The sequence below is a fragment of the Lotus japonicus genome, chromosome 3, assembly GCF_012489685.1.
Source record: "Lotus japonicus ecotype B-129 chromosome 3, LjGifu_v1.2".
In the NCBI taxonomy this organism is placed as follows: Eukaryota; Viridiplantae; Streptophyta; class Magnoliopsida; order Fabales; family Fabaceae; genus Lotus; species Lotus japonicus.
Genome location: NC_080043.1, coordinates 51,571,493 through 51,586,394, shown reverse-complemented (window position 1 = coordinate 51,586,394; position 14,902 = coordinate 51,571,493). Strand labels below are relative to the sequence as shown.

General features: G+C 47.6%; 1 protein-coding gene across 1 annotated transcript; it reads right to left on the bottom strand.

The window, feature by feature from the left end:
- Nucleotides 1-1,665: 1,665 nt before the first annotated feature.
- Nucleotides 1,666-12,928, bottom strand: LOC130744281 (uncharacterized). The gene is made up of 2 exons (XM_057596470.1): nt 12,667-12,928; nt 1,666-1,859 (listed from the first exon to the last, which is right to left on the bottom strand). The coding sequence occupies exons 1-2, from the start codon at nt 12,926-12,928 to the stop codon at nt 1,666-1,668; spliced, it is 456 nt and encodes a 151-aa protein (XP_057452453.1).
- Nucleotides 12,929-14,902: the final 1,974 nt, after the last annotated feature.

The window sequence follows — 14,902 nt, the reverse complement described above, 5'->3', positions numbered from 1 at the left end:
GGCGTTTGGTTTCTATGGTGGCGAGGCCTTTCGCGCTTCCTCTTATTTCAAAAACCTTTCAAATCCCTAACTGCTCCACGTGACGCGTCAGTTACATCAGTTTTCCTCTTTCTCCGGAACCGTCACTTCACTTTTCATAACTGTCCCATCGTGCGCAGTAAACCCCATCACACGCGTTCCACTTCCCCAAAAAACCATCATGACTTCCAATCTTCCACACGTGTCCAACACGCGTCACCTTTCCAACTTCTCCCCTGCCTATAAAAACCCTTTTTCCCTACAATCATCCTTTTCCGAGACCGCTTTTTACCTCCCTTATTGCCTACCAAGCTCCTTCTTCCAACTTCCGCTCCGGTGCCGTTGCCTATCACCCTTTCCGCTACCCACTCTTCACATCCTTCTCCGGTGAGTCCTCCTTCCCTTATCTCTGCATCATATCTCTACTCATCTTTTTCCCCCTTTTCCTCATTTGATTATAGAAGATGGCTTCAAACCCTAACTCCCCTAATCACACCTCCTCTTCTTCTGGGAGTGATCCTGACTCTACCGCAGCCGGCGGCCTCCGTTTAGAGGTCCCGGAGATCCCTCAATACCGATTAAAGACTTTCACAACCCTGCCCCTTCCAGTCCAAATAGCGCCCTCACACGAGGCCATTGACCAACCTTCTGTTTTCCAGGATAGGGAGACTATCGTGGAATTCGTAAGTAGCCTTGGCGGTTTGTCTGATGATGACGAAATAAACGCCAAACTCCGGATTTGGCCCTGCAGTGCTGAAGACCGCCCCTGGCTTCACAGGGCCGACGGCGATGTAAAGGGATCTCATTTCTTTTTTGCCTATGAGTATATGTTCGGCGAGCTTGGAGTCAGACTTCCTTTTTCGCCCTTCATTCAGACCGTTCTCCGCGATATCAACGCAGCTCCTTGCCAACTTCACCCCAATGCCTGGGCCTTCATCCGGTGCTTTGAGATCTTGTTCGCCGCTGTTGGCACCGCCCCATCTCCCACCGGCTTCTTTTACCTCTACGATGTTGATCCCAAGTCCATCAAAAATAAAGGGTGGATTTCTTTAAAGGCCCGGGCTGGCCGTAAATGCTTGAATCCTCATAAAAGTAACGCCAAGTCCTCTTTTGCCCGAAGATACCTCCGCGTGGCGGTTCACCCCGCCTATCCAGAGGCCTTCACCCTTAGGGACGGGAATACCCTTTTTCCCCTTTACTGGACGGAGAAGCCTAATGGGATTACCGATCCTTCAGAAGAATCTTTGTCTGCCAACGACAAAGCCCTTTTGAATCTCCTCGCCCCACTTCCTGTTCTTGACTGCTCAACAGTCCTTGAGGGTGCTCGCCTCTCAAGGACACCCAAATATCTAGGTCACTTATAGTTTACTTTTATCATTTCTATTTTCCTTCCTATCCCTTACGTTGCTACTGACCCCCCTTTTTTCTTATTTATTGTTGCATAAGATATGAATTTCACCAACGACGAGCTCTTGAAAGCTCGCGAGAGGAGAATGGCCCGTTTTTCTCCAAAGTTCAACAACGGGGGCGATGGGAAAAAGCGGGGCGGTGCTGAGAACCAAGCTGAGGGCGCCCAAGCCCCCAAAAGGAGGAAATTGGTCAAAGTCTCCTCTGTCGCCGGCTCCTCCAACCCCGGCGCTCAGCCCACTACTGCCGCTGCACCAAAGGCAAAAAAGTTGCTAAAGCCACTGTCGCCACGGCCACCGAGTCCACCACCGTCCCAGCTCCCAATTCCGCTACCGCGGACGCGGCCACCGCAGCCGCCGCCAAGTTCACTACTGTAGGCGCCACAGCCGCCTCCGCCGGTGTCACAACAACCTCTGTTGACCAGTCACCAGCCGCTGACACAACCACCAACATTTCTCAACCCTCAGCTGTTGAGAAACTTGTCGCCGTCAATGCCACAAAAGTTGTCGCGTCGTCCGATGCTCCTGCTGGGGAGAAAGAAAAATAAAATGAAACCCCCAGGTCCCCCCCTCGCCAAGACGCACCTCCTAGCCCGCCCCCAACAGATGATGGGCGCTCTGCGTCTTCCCCGCCTCGCCGCGAAGAGAGACCTTCTCCTGATGCCGCCGCTACCTTTGAAGCGACCTAGATCGAGCAAGCTCCTGGTAAAGAGGGCGGCTCCTCCAGCTACTACAACATGCTTCCCAACGCCATTGAACCTTCAGAATTCTTGCTTACCGGCCTCAACCGTGACGCCATAGAGAAAGAAGTTTTGAGCCGGGGTATTAATGAAACCAAGGAGGAAACCCTTGCTTGTCTTCTACGCGCTGGGTGTATTTTTGCCCATGCGTTTGACAATTTCAACGCCGCCGCTGCTGAAACCGAACGGTTGAGGACTGAGAACACCAAGCACCAGGAGGACGCCGCCGCTTGGAAGAAACGCTTCGACAAACTGCTAGATCAAGTGGGCAAAGAAAAAGTCCAGGCCGACAAGTTGATTGGCACGGCGGGAATTAAAATCGGCGAACTGGAGGATCAGCTGGCGCTGATGAAGGAAGAAGCGGATGATCTCGATGCAAGTCTCCAAGCTTGCAAAAAGGAAAAAGACCAAGTTGAGAAGGACTTGATCGCCAGGGGCGAGGCGCTGGTTGCTAAGGAGTCAGAGCTCGAAGCATTGCGCGCTGAGCTGGAGTCAGTGAAAAAGGCGCTGGCGGAGCAGGAGAAAAAGTCCGCTGAGTCCTTGGCTTCGGCGAAGTCTGACATGGAGGCGGTGATGCGAGCCACGTTCGAAGAGATCAAGAAGGCGGACGAAGCTCATGGGGAAGCCCTCGCCACGAAAGATGCCGAGATTACTTCCCATCTTGCGAAGATCAAAGGGCTAGAGGACGAGCTGGCGATGGAGAAAGCCAAAGCCACTGAGGCGAGGGAACAAGCCGCTGACATTGCCTATGAAAATCGCGAGCGCGGCTTCTACCTTGCCAAAGACCAGGCCCCACATTTGTTCCCGAACCTTGATTTTAGCGCTATGGGAGTAATGAAAGAGATCACCGCTGAAGGACTGGTTGGTCTTGATGATCCTCCTCTGATTGACCAACACCTCTGGACGGCAACTGAAGAAGAAGAAGAAGAAACAGGAGAAGAAGAAAGAAATAATGAATAGTGTAATTTTAATTTTATTTAGCCTTTACCGCCCTCTTGTAATGCACTTTTCCGTCATTCCTATATATAAGCAACCTTTCGCCATAGTTTTTATATCGCCTTTGAATACTTTGTAAATTTTGTTGGATTGCTTTCGCCGTACATTTTTTGGTCGCGCATTCTTATTGTTTAAAAAAATTTAAGAATGAATTTCATAGTTTAACGCCCCAACACGCCGGAGTAATAAAATACTCAACATCCTGAGTGACCAAGCACTCGCCTTCCACCTTATTCATTCGCCGACCTTATATCTTGCGCTATTTTTTCACGCGTCATGTCATTGAATTACGCCTAACGACTTCGTGCATTAATTTTAACTAGGGCTTGTTGCTTGGTATTTCACCGCCAAGACTTTAGACGTTTTCCACAAAGGAATAAACGGCCTCCATTCTTGAGGGCTTCGCCCGGGGCTTTGCCCGCTCGGGGCTTACAATGCTTGGGTCCCAATGGCCATTTGGGGGTCCCAAGTCTTTTGCCTAGTTTACGGTGCTCGTCGTATTCTGGCGAGACTTACCCAGCACGTCGTTTACGGGACCGGCGATCACGTCAGACTTTCCGGGGGGAGATTCCCAGGCGTCAAAGGCCCTTTGTGGAATCGCCGCCACCTTCAGGGTTCCAGCAAGCCCCTTTGGGGATCAAGCTTGTCCCACCAAGTGATCGCCGTAATTCTTTATATCGATCGGCAATTCCGATCGTCAGGGAATCCCTGGAATTTTTGGATGTGAATTTCATGAACTTTCGTTTTATTGATGGAGCGTCTCGTTAAAAAACTCCTTTCGGAGAAAAAGAGCACGCTTTTGTTACAATGGAGAGTTTTGAGGTACTTTTAGAGAAATTGAAAATATCTATCTTTGGCGAATTCACTTTGCCCATCAGAAGTTCTTCCTTGGAACTTCTCGCCTTTCCAGCTTTCTCGCTCACGATCAACTGTAATAATAGCGCAGACTCAAACCGTTGAACGACCTGGGTAGTCGCCTTCCATCAAGCTCCTCCAAGTGATAGGCCCTGTACCAAGAACTTTGACAATGAGGTAAGGCCCTTCCCAGTTCAGAGTCAGCTTGTTTCCCGGGGCTCCTGACCGCCACTTTAAGACCAGATCGCCAACTTGCATATCTCGAACGCGAACCCTACTATTGTACTTGGCGGCCACGCGCTGCTTCATCGCCGTTTCTCGAATGTGCGCCTCGTCACGCGTTTCGGACAAAAGATCCAACTCCATCGCCATATTGGCTTGATTCTCCCCTTCAAAATCCGGCTGAGTCCGCCATGTGAAATTGTCAATCTCCACCGGCAACATGGCATCTACCCCATAGGTCATCCTAAAGGGGGTTTCTCTTGTAGTAGATTGCACAGTGGTGTTGTACGACCATAGTACCACTGGGAGTTCATCCAGCCTGGCTCCCTTAGCTTCCTCAAGCCGTCGCCTTAGTCCACGCAGAATTACCCTGTTCGCAGATTCTACTTGCCCGTTCGTTTGCGGATGCTCCACAAAGGCGAATCTCATCTGTATGCCCATTTCCTTGCAAAATTCCCTTGTTTGGTTGCTTGAAAACTGGGTCCCGTTGTCGGATACGATCGCCCTTGGGATCCCGAACCTACAAACGATACGCCTCCAGTAAAAGTTGACTATCTTTGCAGAGGTTATTTTGGCCAGGGGCTCGGCTTCAATCCATTTAGTGAAGTAGTCCACCGCTACCAATATAAACTTCATTTGCGACCTGGCGGTCGGAAAAGGTCCTACCAAGTCCACACCCCACATGGCGAAAGGCCATGGGGCGCTCATCGTTACCAGCTCTTTTGGCGGTGCCTTAGACAAATCCGCAAACACTTGACATTTTTTACACCGCTTCACAAAGTCCATACAATCTTTCCTGAGGGTGGGCCAGTAGAATCCCGCCCTTAACACCTTGCAGGCCAAAGATCTCCCCCCAGTGTGGCTTGCACACACTCCTTCATGCACCTCAGACATTATCGCTTCGTATTTTTCTGGCGGTACGCATTTTAACAATGGCGTCGAAAAACCACGGCGATACAAGTGTCCGTCAATGAGAGTATAGTGGCTCGCCTCTCGCCGTTGTTCCTTCGTGCATTGCTCCACTTCCGCCGGGTCCCCCGCCAAGATAGATAATATGGGTCCCATCCATGTCGCCCCTCTGTTCACACATGCCATGAGCTCGCCTTCAATGCTGGGGTACGCCAGTGTTTCCTGAATCACACTTTTGTTGTTGCCGGGCTTCCGTGTGCTCGCCAATTTGGCCAACGCGGCGGCCCGCTGGTTTTCTGCCCGAGGAACATACTCTACTACAACTTCTTGAAAAAGTGTCATCAAATATCGCACTCGCTCAAGGTACTTGATCAGATTGGGATCCTTGACCTGGAAAGTTCCCTTCACTTGATTCTCTACCAACTGCGAGTCCGTTATTATCAACAAACTTCCGATCTTTACTTCACGTGCCAACTTCAATCCGGCGATGAGAGCTTCATATTCTGCTTGGTTGTTTGTTGCCTTGAACTCGAATTTCAGCGATTGCTCCAATACTAGATCTCCTGGTCCTTCCAACGTTACTCCCGCGCCACTGCCACTGTTATTGGAGGATCCATCCACAAAGAGAGTCCACTGAGTGTCCACTTTTTCAAACCGATCTGGGGTCAACTCCACCACAAAATCAGCCAGTGACTGTGCGCCAACTGTGCCTCGCTTATCATATTGTAACCCATATTCAGATAATTCAACCGACCAGGCGACCAATCTACTTGACAAATCCGGTTTTTGTAACACTTGTCTCAGAGGCAAATCCGTCCGCACCTTCACTGGAAAACTCTGAAAATAAGGTCTCAACCGCCGGGCGGTGACAAGGACCGCCAGCGCCGCCTTCTCAATTTTCTGGTATCTGACCTCTGCACCCTGGAGTGTGTGGCTTACAAAATAAACAATTCGATGCTCGCCATCTATTTCCTGCAGTATCACAGAACTCAGAGCACTATCACTTACAGCAAAATACAAGTGCAGTGGATGTCCCTGTATTGGTTTTGACAAGATTGGCGGTGACGACAGGAGTTCCTTGAGGCGAACAAAAGCTTCTTCACACTCCGCCGTCCACTCAAATGCAACATTTTTTCGAAGACACTTGAAAAAAGGGAAAGATCTATCACCAGACTTAGGAAGAAATCGAGATAAAGCTGCTATTCGCCCTGTTAGACGTTAGACTTCTTTCACATTAGAGGGGCTTTTCATCTGCTGAATCGCCTTGCATTTATCTGGGTTTATTTCTATTCCTCTGGATGTGATCATGAATCCTAAAAACTTGCCGCCCTGAACACCAAAAGAGCATTTCTCCGGGTTGAAGCGCATATTGTGCTTCCTTATCTCGCCAAATGCTTCTTCCAGATCTTGATGATGGTCCAAACCACGTACTGATTTAACGATCATATCGTCAACGTAAACTTCCATGTTTCTTCCCACCTGTCCAGCAAAAACCCTATCCATCAATCTTTGGTAGGTCGCCCCAGCATTCTTTAATCCAAACGGCATAGTGCGATAACAATAGTTGACTCTGGCGGTCATGAAAGCCGTTTTGTCTTCGTCTGCCGGGTGCATGCGGATTTGATGATAACCAGAATAAGCATCCATCAAGCTAAGCAGTTCGTTGCCCGAGGCACCATCAACGAGACCATCAATGCTGGGAAGGGGATACGAATCCTTTGGGCATGCCTTGTTTAAGTCTGTGTAGTCTACGCACATTCGCCATTTCCCATTCGCCTTCTTCACCATCACGGCGTTCGCCAACCATGTCGGATACTTCACTTCCCTGATGAATTCTGTCGCCAGCAACTTGTCAACTTCCTGTTGAACCGCTTTTCCCTTGTCTCCACCCAAGCGCCGCCTGAGTTGTGAAACTGGCTTGACGCTTGGATTCAATGCTAAACGATGGCAGATGAAGTTTGGATCAATTCCGGGCATGTCCTTGCAGCTCTAAGCAAACAAATCTAAGTTCTCACCTAGCAGCTTTGTCAGTCGCGTCTCCTGCTCGTCTGTCAATCTGGTCCCAATCTTCAGAGTGCGATCGCCAAACCTTAGCGCCTTTGTCTCCTCAATTGGCGTGGGTCTGTTCACTCGCCCCTCGCCACGTGGGTCAAGATCTTCATCCGAAGTTTCAATTTCATAACATCTGTGTCCGACCAACGCACTCTTCTTGCCATACAAGCTGAGGCAATTATTATAACATTCCCTCGCCATCTTCTGGTCAACCCTCAGCTTGCCAACCTTTCCATTGCTTAGTGGATACTTGACTGCCAAGTGGGCTGTTGAAATCAAAGCACAGAGGCGATTCAATGTATTTCGCCCAATGATGACATTGTAAGATGCCACCACCTAGAGAACCAGATACCTTACCTTCAAAACCCTGACACACTCGTCTTCCCCAAATATTGTGTCTAGATCAATGAATCCTCGCACCATTACTTGCTCACCCGCAAAACCTACCAAGGTTCCCGCATATGGAGTCAGATCATTGTCAGTCAGTCCCAACTTGTCAAATGCGTCCCCATAGATAATATCAGCCGAACTACCCGGATCCAGGAGTACCCTTCTAACGTTGAAACTATTCAACCTTAATTGCACTACGATCGGGTCATCCTTGTGAGGTTTTATCCCCTCAAAGTCTGCCATCGAGATTGTTATGTCCGGGTGCACGAATCCGAAAGCGACTTCATGAACTGAATTAACTGCACGAATATGGCGTTTCCGCGCCGCATGGGTGTCGCCACCACCGCCAAATCCTCCAGTGATGGTGTTTATGGTCCCTACGGGCGGTCCTGAGTGTTGAGCGAACGTGTCATCAGCCCCTTTTGTGGCGATAGCCGCTGATTCTTGCTTCTTCTTGCCCTTAGTATCCGTTCGCTCCTCCTCTCGCTTATGCGTTTTGTTGTGATCGCCGTTGTTGCGCCACTGGCCTTGGCGATTTCCTTGATATCCCGCCCGAATCAACTTATCAATTTCCCGCTGCAAAGTCCAGCAGTCATCCGTGTCGTGCCCGGCGGACCGATGGTATTCACACCACTTCTTGGGATTGGCGTCCCGTGGTTGATACTTCGGGGCCTCTGGCTCATCCACTAGATTTGTGCCCCTCGCCTCGCGGAGTATATCCGTTAAATCTGTGTTCATCACCATGTCAGCCTCCTCCCGCTGGCGATGAGACTTAGATTTCCATGGCCGGCGTTGTTCATAATCATCACGCCGTGGATACAACTGCTCCTTGGTCGGCTTCAATACCGCCCTCCATTTATCTTGTCTTTGCTGCTTGCCATCCCCCTTATCTTCGCCATTCTTATCTTTTTTCGCGCGCTTGGGTGACGTGTCGCCTTTTTCCAGTTTCGCGCGCTTTCTTTTGAAAGCACCGTCCTCCTCGTCAAGAATATAAGTGCTGGCGCGAGCACGCATCTCTTCCATCGAACGTGCCGGCTTGCGTGTCAACTTGTTGTTCAACCCTCCCGGTAACAAACCATTTTTGAATGTTAGAGCACAGGCTCGAGGCTCCTCGTCCTCTACCTTGACCGATGCAGCGCTGTACCTTGCCATGTACTCCTTCAGTGACTCTCCTTCTTGTTGGCGAATATTGTATAGGTCATTGATCGTCACCGGCTGATTCTTATTCGCCGAGAATTACACTAGAAACTTGGATGAGAAGTCTCGGAAATTCGAAATCGATCCGCGCGGCAAAGTTGTGAACCATGCCATCGCCGTCGATTTGAACGTCGATGGAAACATCCTGCACTTCACCGCATCTGATGCCGCAATTATCACCATCTTCGTGTTGAAGTACAGAAGATGATCCTTTGGATCAGAATCTCCACTGTAAGAATCCAGAACTAACGTTTTCATATTATCTGGAATTGCCACACTCTCAACATCCTCCGAGAACGGACGGAACTCAGCTACGGAATCCGCTTCTCTGCTTCCATCGTCTTGTTGCTCGCGGCGGTAGAAATCCAACTGAGCTTGTAGATGCTCATTCCGCTGCTGGATGTTGCCAATGCTGCGCATCATATGGCGCCATTGCTCCTATGTCACCGCCGGTTGTTGCTCCGGGGCAGGTGAATTCTCTGGTGAGCGCTCCAGAGATCCGATCTGCGAAGGCGATGAAGGAGGTGGTGGTGATGGAGGAGGAGAAGGCGGCACAGAAGTGCGTGTAGCCTGTACTCCGCTGTTCGTATCGGAGAATCCAGGACAACTCGATGAGGCCGCCGAGGCGGCGAAATTCGCTGTCGCACTGGTGAATGATGTTGCTTCCTGCATCGAGTCTCCATCTAAACCAGGAATGACGCAAACTCGATCGAAAAACGAATGCCGGTCACAGAATCAGAATCGGTAAACTAGAGAATTGCCTAATCGTAATCAGAGATAGCTTCTTGCACAATCAATCCACGTGAATGGGAGTAGAAAGTTTATCTTCCCCACAGACGGCGCCAAATGTTCTGGGAATGAACATTGAAGGAAGGGATAGTACCTAGAGAGTGGAAGAATGTGCTAAAGAGAGAATGAGAATGCTGAATTTCATGTGTTATTTCATAAAGTGAGCAAAAGTCCCCTAAAATTGGTAACTACCTCCTATTTATAGAGCTTGGGCACTACCAATTGGGCCTCCGAGGCTGAGGCCCAACTTAAGGCCAGGCCCCCGCCTCGGGGCGGGCTACACGCTGGGCGTTGCCCCTCTAGGGGCTCGCCCAGTCCAGATACCAACACAAAGGTGTTCTACATTTGCGACCATACAAAGCTTTATACGGTGCTATTCCAATGCTCGTATGAAAACTGTTATTGTAAGTGAACTCAGTCAATGGCAGTAGATCATCCCGACTCCCTTTGTTGTCCAACACACATGCTCGCAGTAGATCTTCCAATGATTGAATAGTTCTCTCAGTCTGTCCATCAGTCTGTGGATGACACGCAAAACTTAATCTGAGCCTTGTTCCCAATGACTCCTGAAGAGTTCCCCAAAAATGGGAAGTAAATTTTGGGTCTCGATCGGAAACAATACTAGTCGGTACCCCATGAAGGCGTACAATCTCATCTATATAGATCTCTGACAGTTTGTCCATGTTGTAGGTAGTTCTCACAGGTATAAAGTACGCCGACCTAGTCAATCGGTCTACAATTACCCAAATCGAATCATATCCCTTATGAGTTCTTGGCAAAGCCTCCTCAAAGTCCATCGATATGCTATCGCATTTCCATTATGGCACATCCAAACTCTGTACATGCCTGAAGGTTTCTGATGTTCCACTTTAGCTTTTTGACATGTCAAACACGCAACTACATACTCAACCACTTGTCTCTTCATTCCTGGCCACCAAAAATTTATCTTCAAGTCTTGGTACATCTTTTTCATTCCAGGATGAATACTCAGCTTGCTCTTGTGGCCTTCGTCCATAATCAATCTCCTCAAATCAGGGTTGTTAGGTACGCAAACTCTATCCTTACATCGCAGGATATTGTCACTTCCTACCTTGAATTCTGGGTCCTTGTCGTGGATTACAAATTCCATTTCCCCCAGTAGAAACGCATCTTACAATTGTTGATCTTTGATCTCTTCCATCAATCTATTGGCGATCCTGATCATATCGAGCTTCAACTTTCCCTCGGACGATCTCACATCCAAACTCAAATCTCAAAATTGTTCCAGTAGTTGAAGCTCTTTAACCATCATTGACGAGATATGCATCTTCCTACTCCAGGCATCATCAACAACATTAACTTTTCCAAGATGATACTGCAAGGTAAACTCATAGTCCTTGATGAATTCCATCCATCGTCGTTGTCTCATGTTCAGCTCTTTATGATCAAACAAGTACTTCAAACTCTTATGATATGGTGAAAGCCAATCCATATAAGTAATGTCTCCATATTTTCAGCGAAAACACAATGGCAGCTAGCTCCAAGTCATGAGTCGGATAGTTTTTCTCATGAATCTTCAATTTTCTTGAAGCATAGGCTACTACTTTCCGATGTTGCATCAGCACACATCCTAAACCTTGATGCGAAGCATCAGAGTAACCTCATACAGTTCCTCTGGTTGTGGCAGAACGAGTACCGGTGACGTTGTCAAACATTTCTTCATCGTCTGAAAACTTGTTTCACACGCTTCGGTCCATGCAAACAGTTGATCCTTCCTCGTAAGTTGAGTCAAAGTCCCAACAATCTTGGTGAAGTTCTCGATGAAACGACGATAATATCCCGCCAAACCGACAAAACTTCTGATCTCAGTCACAGTCCTTGGTTGTTCCCATGCTAACACGGTCTCTACCTTTGCTAGGTCCACAACTATACCTTCTTTAGAGATCACATGGCCTAAGAATTTGACTTCTTCAAGCCAAAACTCACACTTGGAAGGGTTGGCATGCAACTCCTTCTCCCTCAGCACTTGCAAAACTTGACGCAGGTGCTCCTCATGTTCCTTAGCATCCTTTGAGTAAATCAGGATGTCGTCGATGAACACCACGACGAATCGATCTAAGAACGTATGAAAGGTCCTGTTCATGTAATCCATGAAAGTAGCAGGTGCGTTTGTCACTCCAAATGGCATCACTAGATACTCATAGTGTCCATAGCGAGTTTTGAATGCAGTCTTCTGAATATCCTCAGTCTTCACTCTGATCTGATGATAGCCCGACTTCAGGTCTATCTTTAAGAACACCGCAGCTCCTCGAAGCTGATCCATCAAATCATCAATTCTAGGTAACAGATACCTATTCTTAACGGTTGCTTTGTTGAGTTGTCGGTAATCGACACACAGTCTAGATCTCCCATCCTTCTTCTTTACCAACAAAACTGGCGCTCCCCAAGGCAAAACGCTTGGTCGAATAAATCCTTTCGACAAAAGATCCTCTATCTAAGATTCAAATTCCACTAACTCCGCAGGTGCCATCCGATATGGTGTGATCAAAATCAGCCCTCTGTTCCCGGTACGATGTCTATAGCAAACTCGATGTCGCGTACAGGCGGCAATCCAGGTACATCTCCAAGAAAAACATCAGTGAAGTTCCGCACAACTGGAATACTGTTCACATCCGGGTTCTCTTTACCCTCTATGTTTAGAAACAGTGAATACTCTTGAGATCCTTCGTTCAAAGAGACACTAATGTGATTGGCGGATAGGTACTCGAAAAGATCCGAGTCAGGAAATACCACTCTATTTCGGTTACAGTCCAAAAGACAATGATAATGGTATAGCTAATCCATTCATAGGATAACATCTAAGTTCTTGAGAGTTATACATACTAGGTTAGCATGAAAGGCTCTATCTCTATATGTCACCGGACAGTACATGCATGCAGCATTAGCAAGAAGGGTTTTAGCAGGGGTGGTAACAATAAGATCAAAGTTCAAAGCAGTAAGAAGTAGTTTCAGTCTGGTCACGCAATCCTTAGAGATAAACGAATGTGTTGCACCATAATCGAAAAGTACAGTTAGGAGGTTACCGTCAATCTCGCAATCTCCCCTGATCAGACCATCAAATCCTTCAGCTTCCTCACCATCCATGGGGTAAACTCTTGCTTTAGCAGCAGGGCGCTTTCCTCGAGCAGTGTTAACAGACGGTTCAGTCTTGGGTATCTTACACTGACTGGTAGTGTGTCCCACCCTGTTGCAGTTGAAGCACTTGGGCCTCGGGTCTATGCAAACATTAGCATAGTGCTCCGATTTTCCACATTTGAAGCAAGTCACATCCCTGTTCAAAGTCTGATTTCCAGAACCCCCAACAGTACCAGTCATAGATCTGTAAGATCCTAGGGTAAACCCCTTCCCCATAGGACGTTGATACGACTTCTTGTTCTGAAATTTACCTCTACCTTGGTAGTTCTGAGAACCTGATCTCACTGGTCCTCCAGTTCCAGCACGATTCAACCTCTTGTTCTTCATCAGCTTAACTTCCGTGGCCTTCTCAACCAGCGATTGAAAACGCATGATTCCTAGTGGCCTCACGGAATCCTCAATATCAGCCCTTAGTCCATTGACAAAACGCTTACACATGTAGCGCTCATCAACAAGGTTGTTGAAGAATTGGAAGTGTTTGGCCAGAGACTCCAGCTTAGAAGCATAGTCAGGTATAGACATGCTCCCCTGACGGAGTGTCAGAAACTTTGCCTCCCGCTCATCCCGAGCACTAGTTGGAAAATTCTTTTCAAGAAATGCAGTTCGAAAGGAGTTCCAGTTAATCTGCTCATTATTGGCTTCCATAATTCCCCTGGTGCCTCTCCACCAGTACTCAGCATCACCAAGTAGCCATGCCCACCTTGGAACCTTAAGCAGTCTGCAGCACACCGAAAATCTTCTCAATCTCTTGGATCCAAAGATCCGCTTTATCAGGGCCAGTTCCACCAGTGAACTTAGGAGGATCTTGTCTCCTAAAGTCATTCAATCCCTTGTTTTGGTCCAGAGTTACTTCCCTTTGACGCTGGTATTGATCACGTGCTTCATCAGCAGCACGCCTCATAACATTGTCATTAGCCTGTGCAGTCACAGCTTGGGCCATAGTGACCATCATCTCAGCTAGTTGGTTAGAGTTCACCATGTTTTGTTAAGTCAAACAAACAGTTAGTACACATCATACGATATCATCTAGCTATACAATATGATTAAGCAGTAACTTCAATCAATTCAAGCAAAAAATCTCTCGGTAGACAATCAATTTTTACTCTTTGTAGAGTCGCACAACCTTGCACAGAAGACCTATTCCTCGAAGACTCCCGAAAGACTCGACAAGCTAAACGATAAACATAAACGATTTCGGTGGTGTCACTTTAGTAACCAAAAATCAAATAAAGCGGAAAAACGTGAATATTTTTTTTTTCGTTTTGTTTTTAAATAAAAGACTTGTCGAAATAAAGACTCAACCCATAAAAGATAAACATAACTAATGTACAGTTATATTTACAGCCCCCGCTGTAAGTAGCAAGCCACGTCACGAGTAACCTCCAGTGACGGGAAAAGTGACAGAAAGTGTCTGGAAGTAGTGCCTGTAACGCCTCGATTTCTTGAGTGTCACACAGTAACCTAATAACGTAGTTTTCGTAAAGAATTTATGTCGATTCATTTATTATTCTTTACTTAGTGACAAACCGTCATTGACTATGAAATTCTTAGCTGACATAATAAACCAATTACCATAATAAAACTTGCGGAAACAAAACTTACAAGTAACCGTGGTAACAAAATGTACTGTAATAAAACGTTGTGGCCATACCCGTGTGTGAAAAACCATATTTAATTGTTGATCATCCAAATACTTTGAAATAGAAGCTAAACCATGTTTAATAATTCAACAAACTAAGATAATTCAAAAACCGATGTAACTACTCTCAGGGTCCCCCAAAATACAAGCTCAGCATTCCTTAGGCACAACCGGGTCACCTTCAGAGCCTTCGAGCCATCCACATTGTCTTTTCTTTGACGGAGCGCCGGCATCAGGATCTGGAAGTGACTCTAGTGGCGGGGCTGGAAAGTCACCAATGCGCCCCCACCAGGCTGGTACCTCATGCACTCGTGAAGTCCCCACCGCTCTGTCACCAACTCTTGGAGCTTCAGCTCGAATGTTCTCTGGAAGATTAGGCCTTGCAAGCACTGGTCGAGACTCAGCAGTTGTCTCCTCAGAAGGATTTGTCTCCTCCGATGAAACCCTAGACTCTTCGTCCTTCGGACAGTGGAACCTTGCCGGTGGATAGGGTAACTCAATTATCCCTCCGCGTA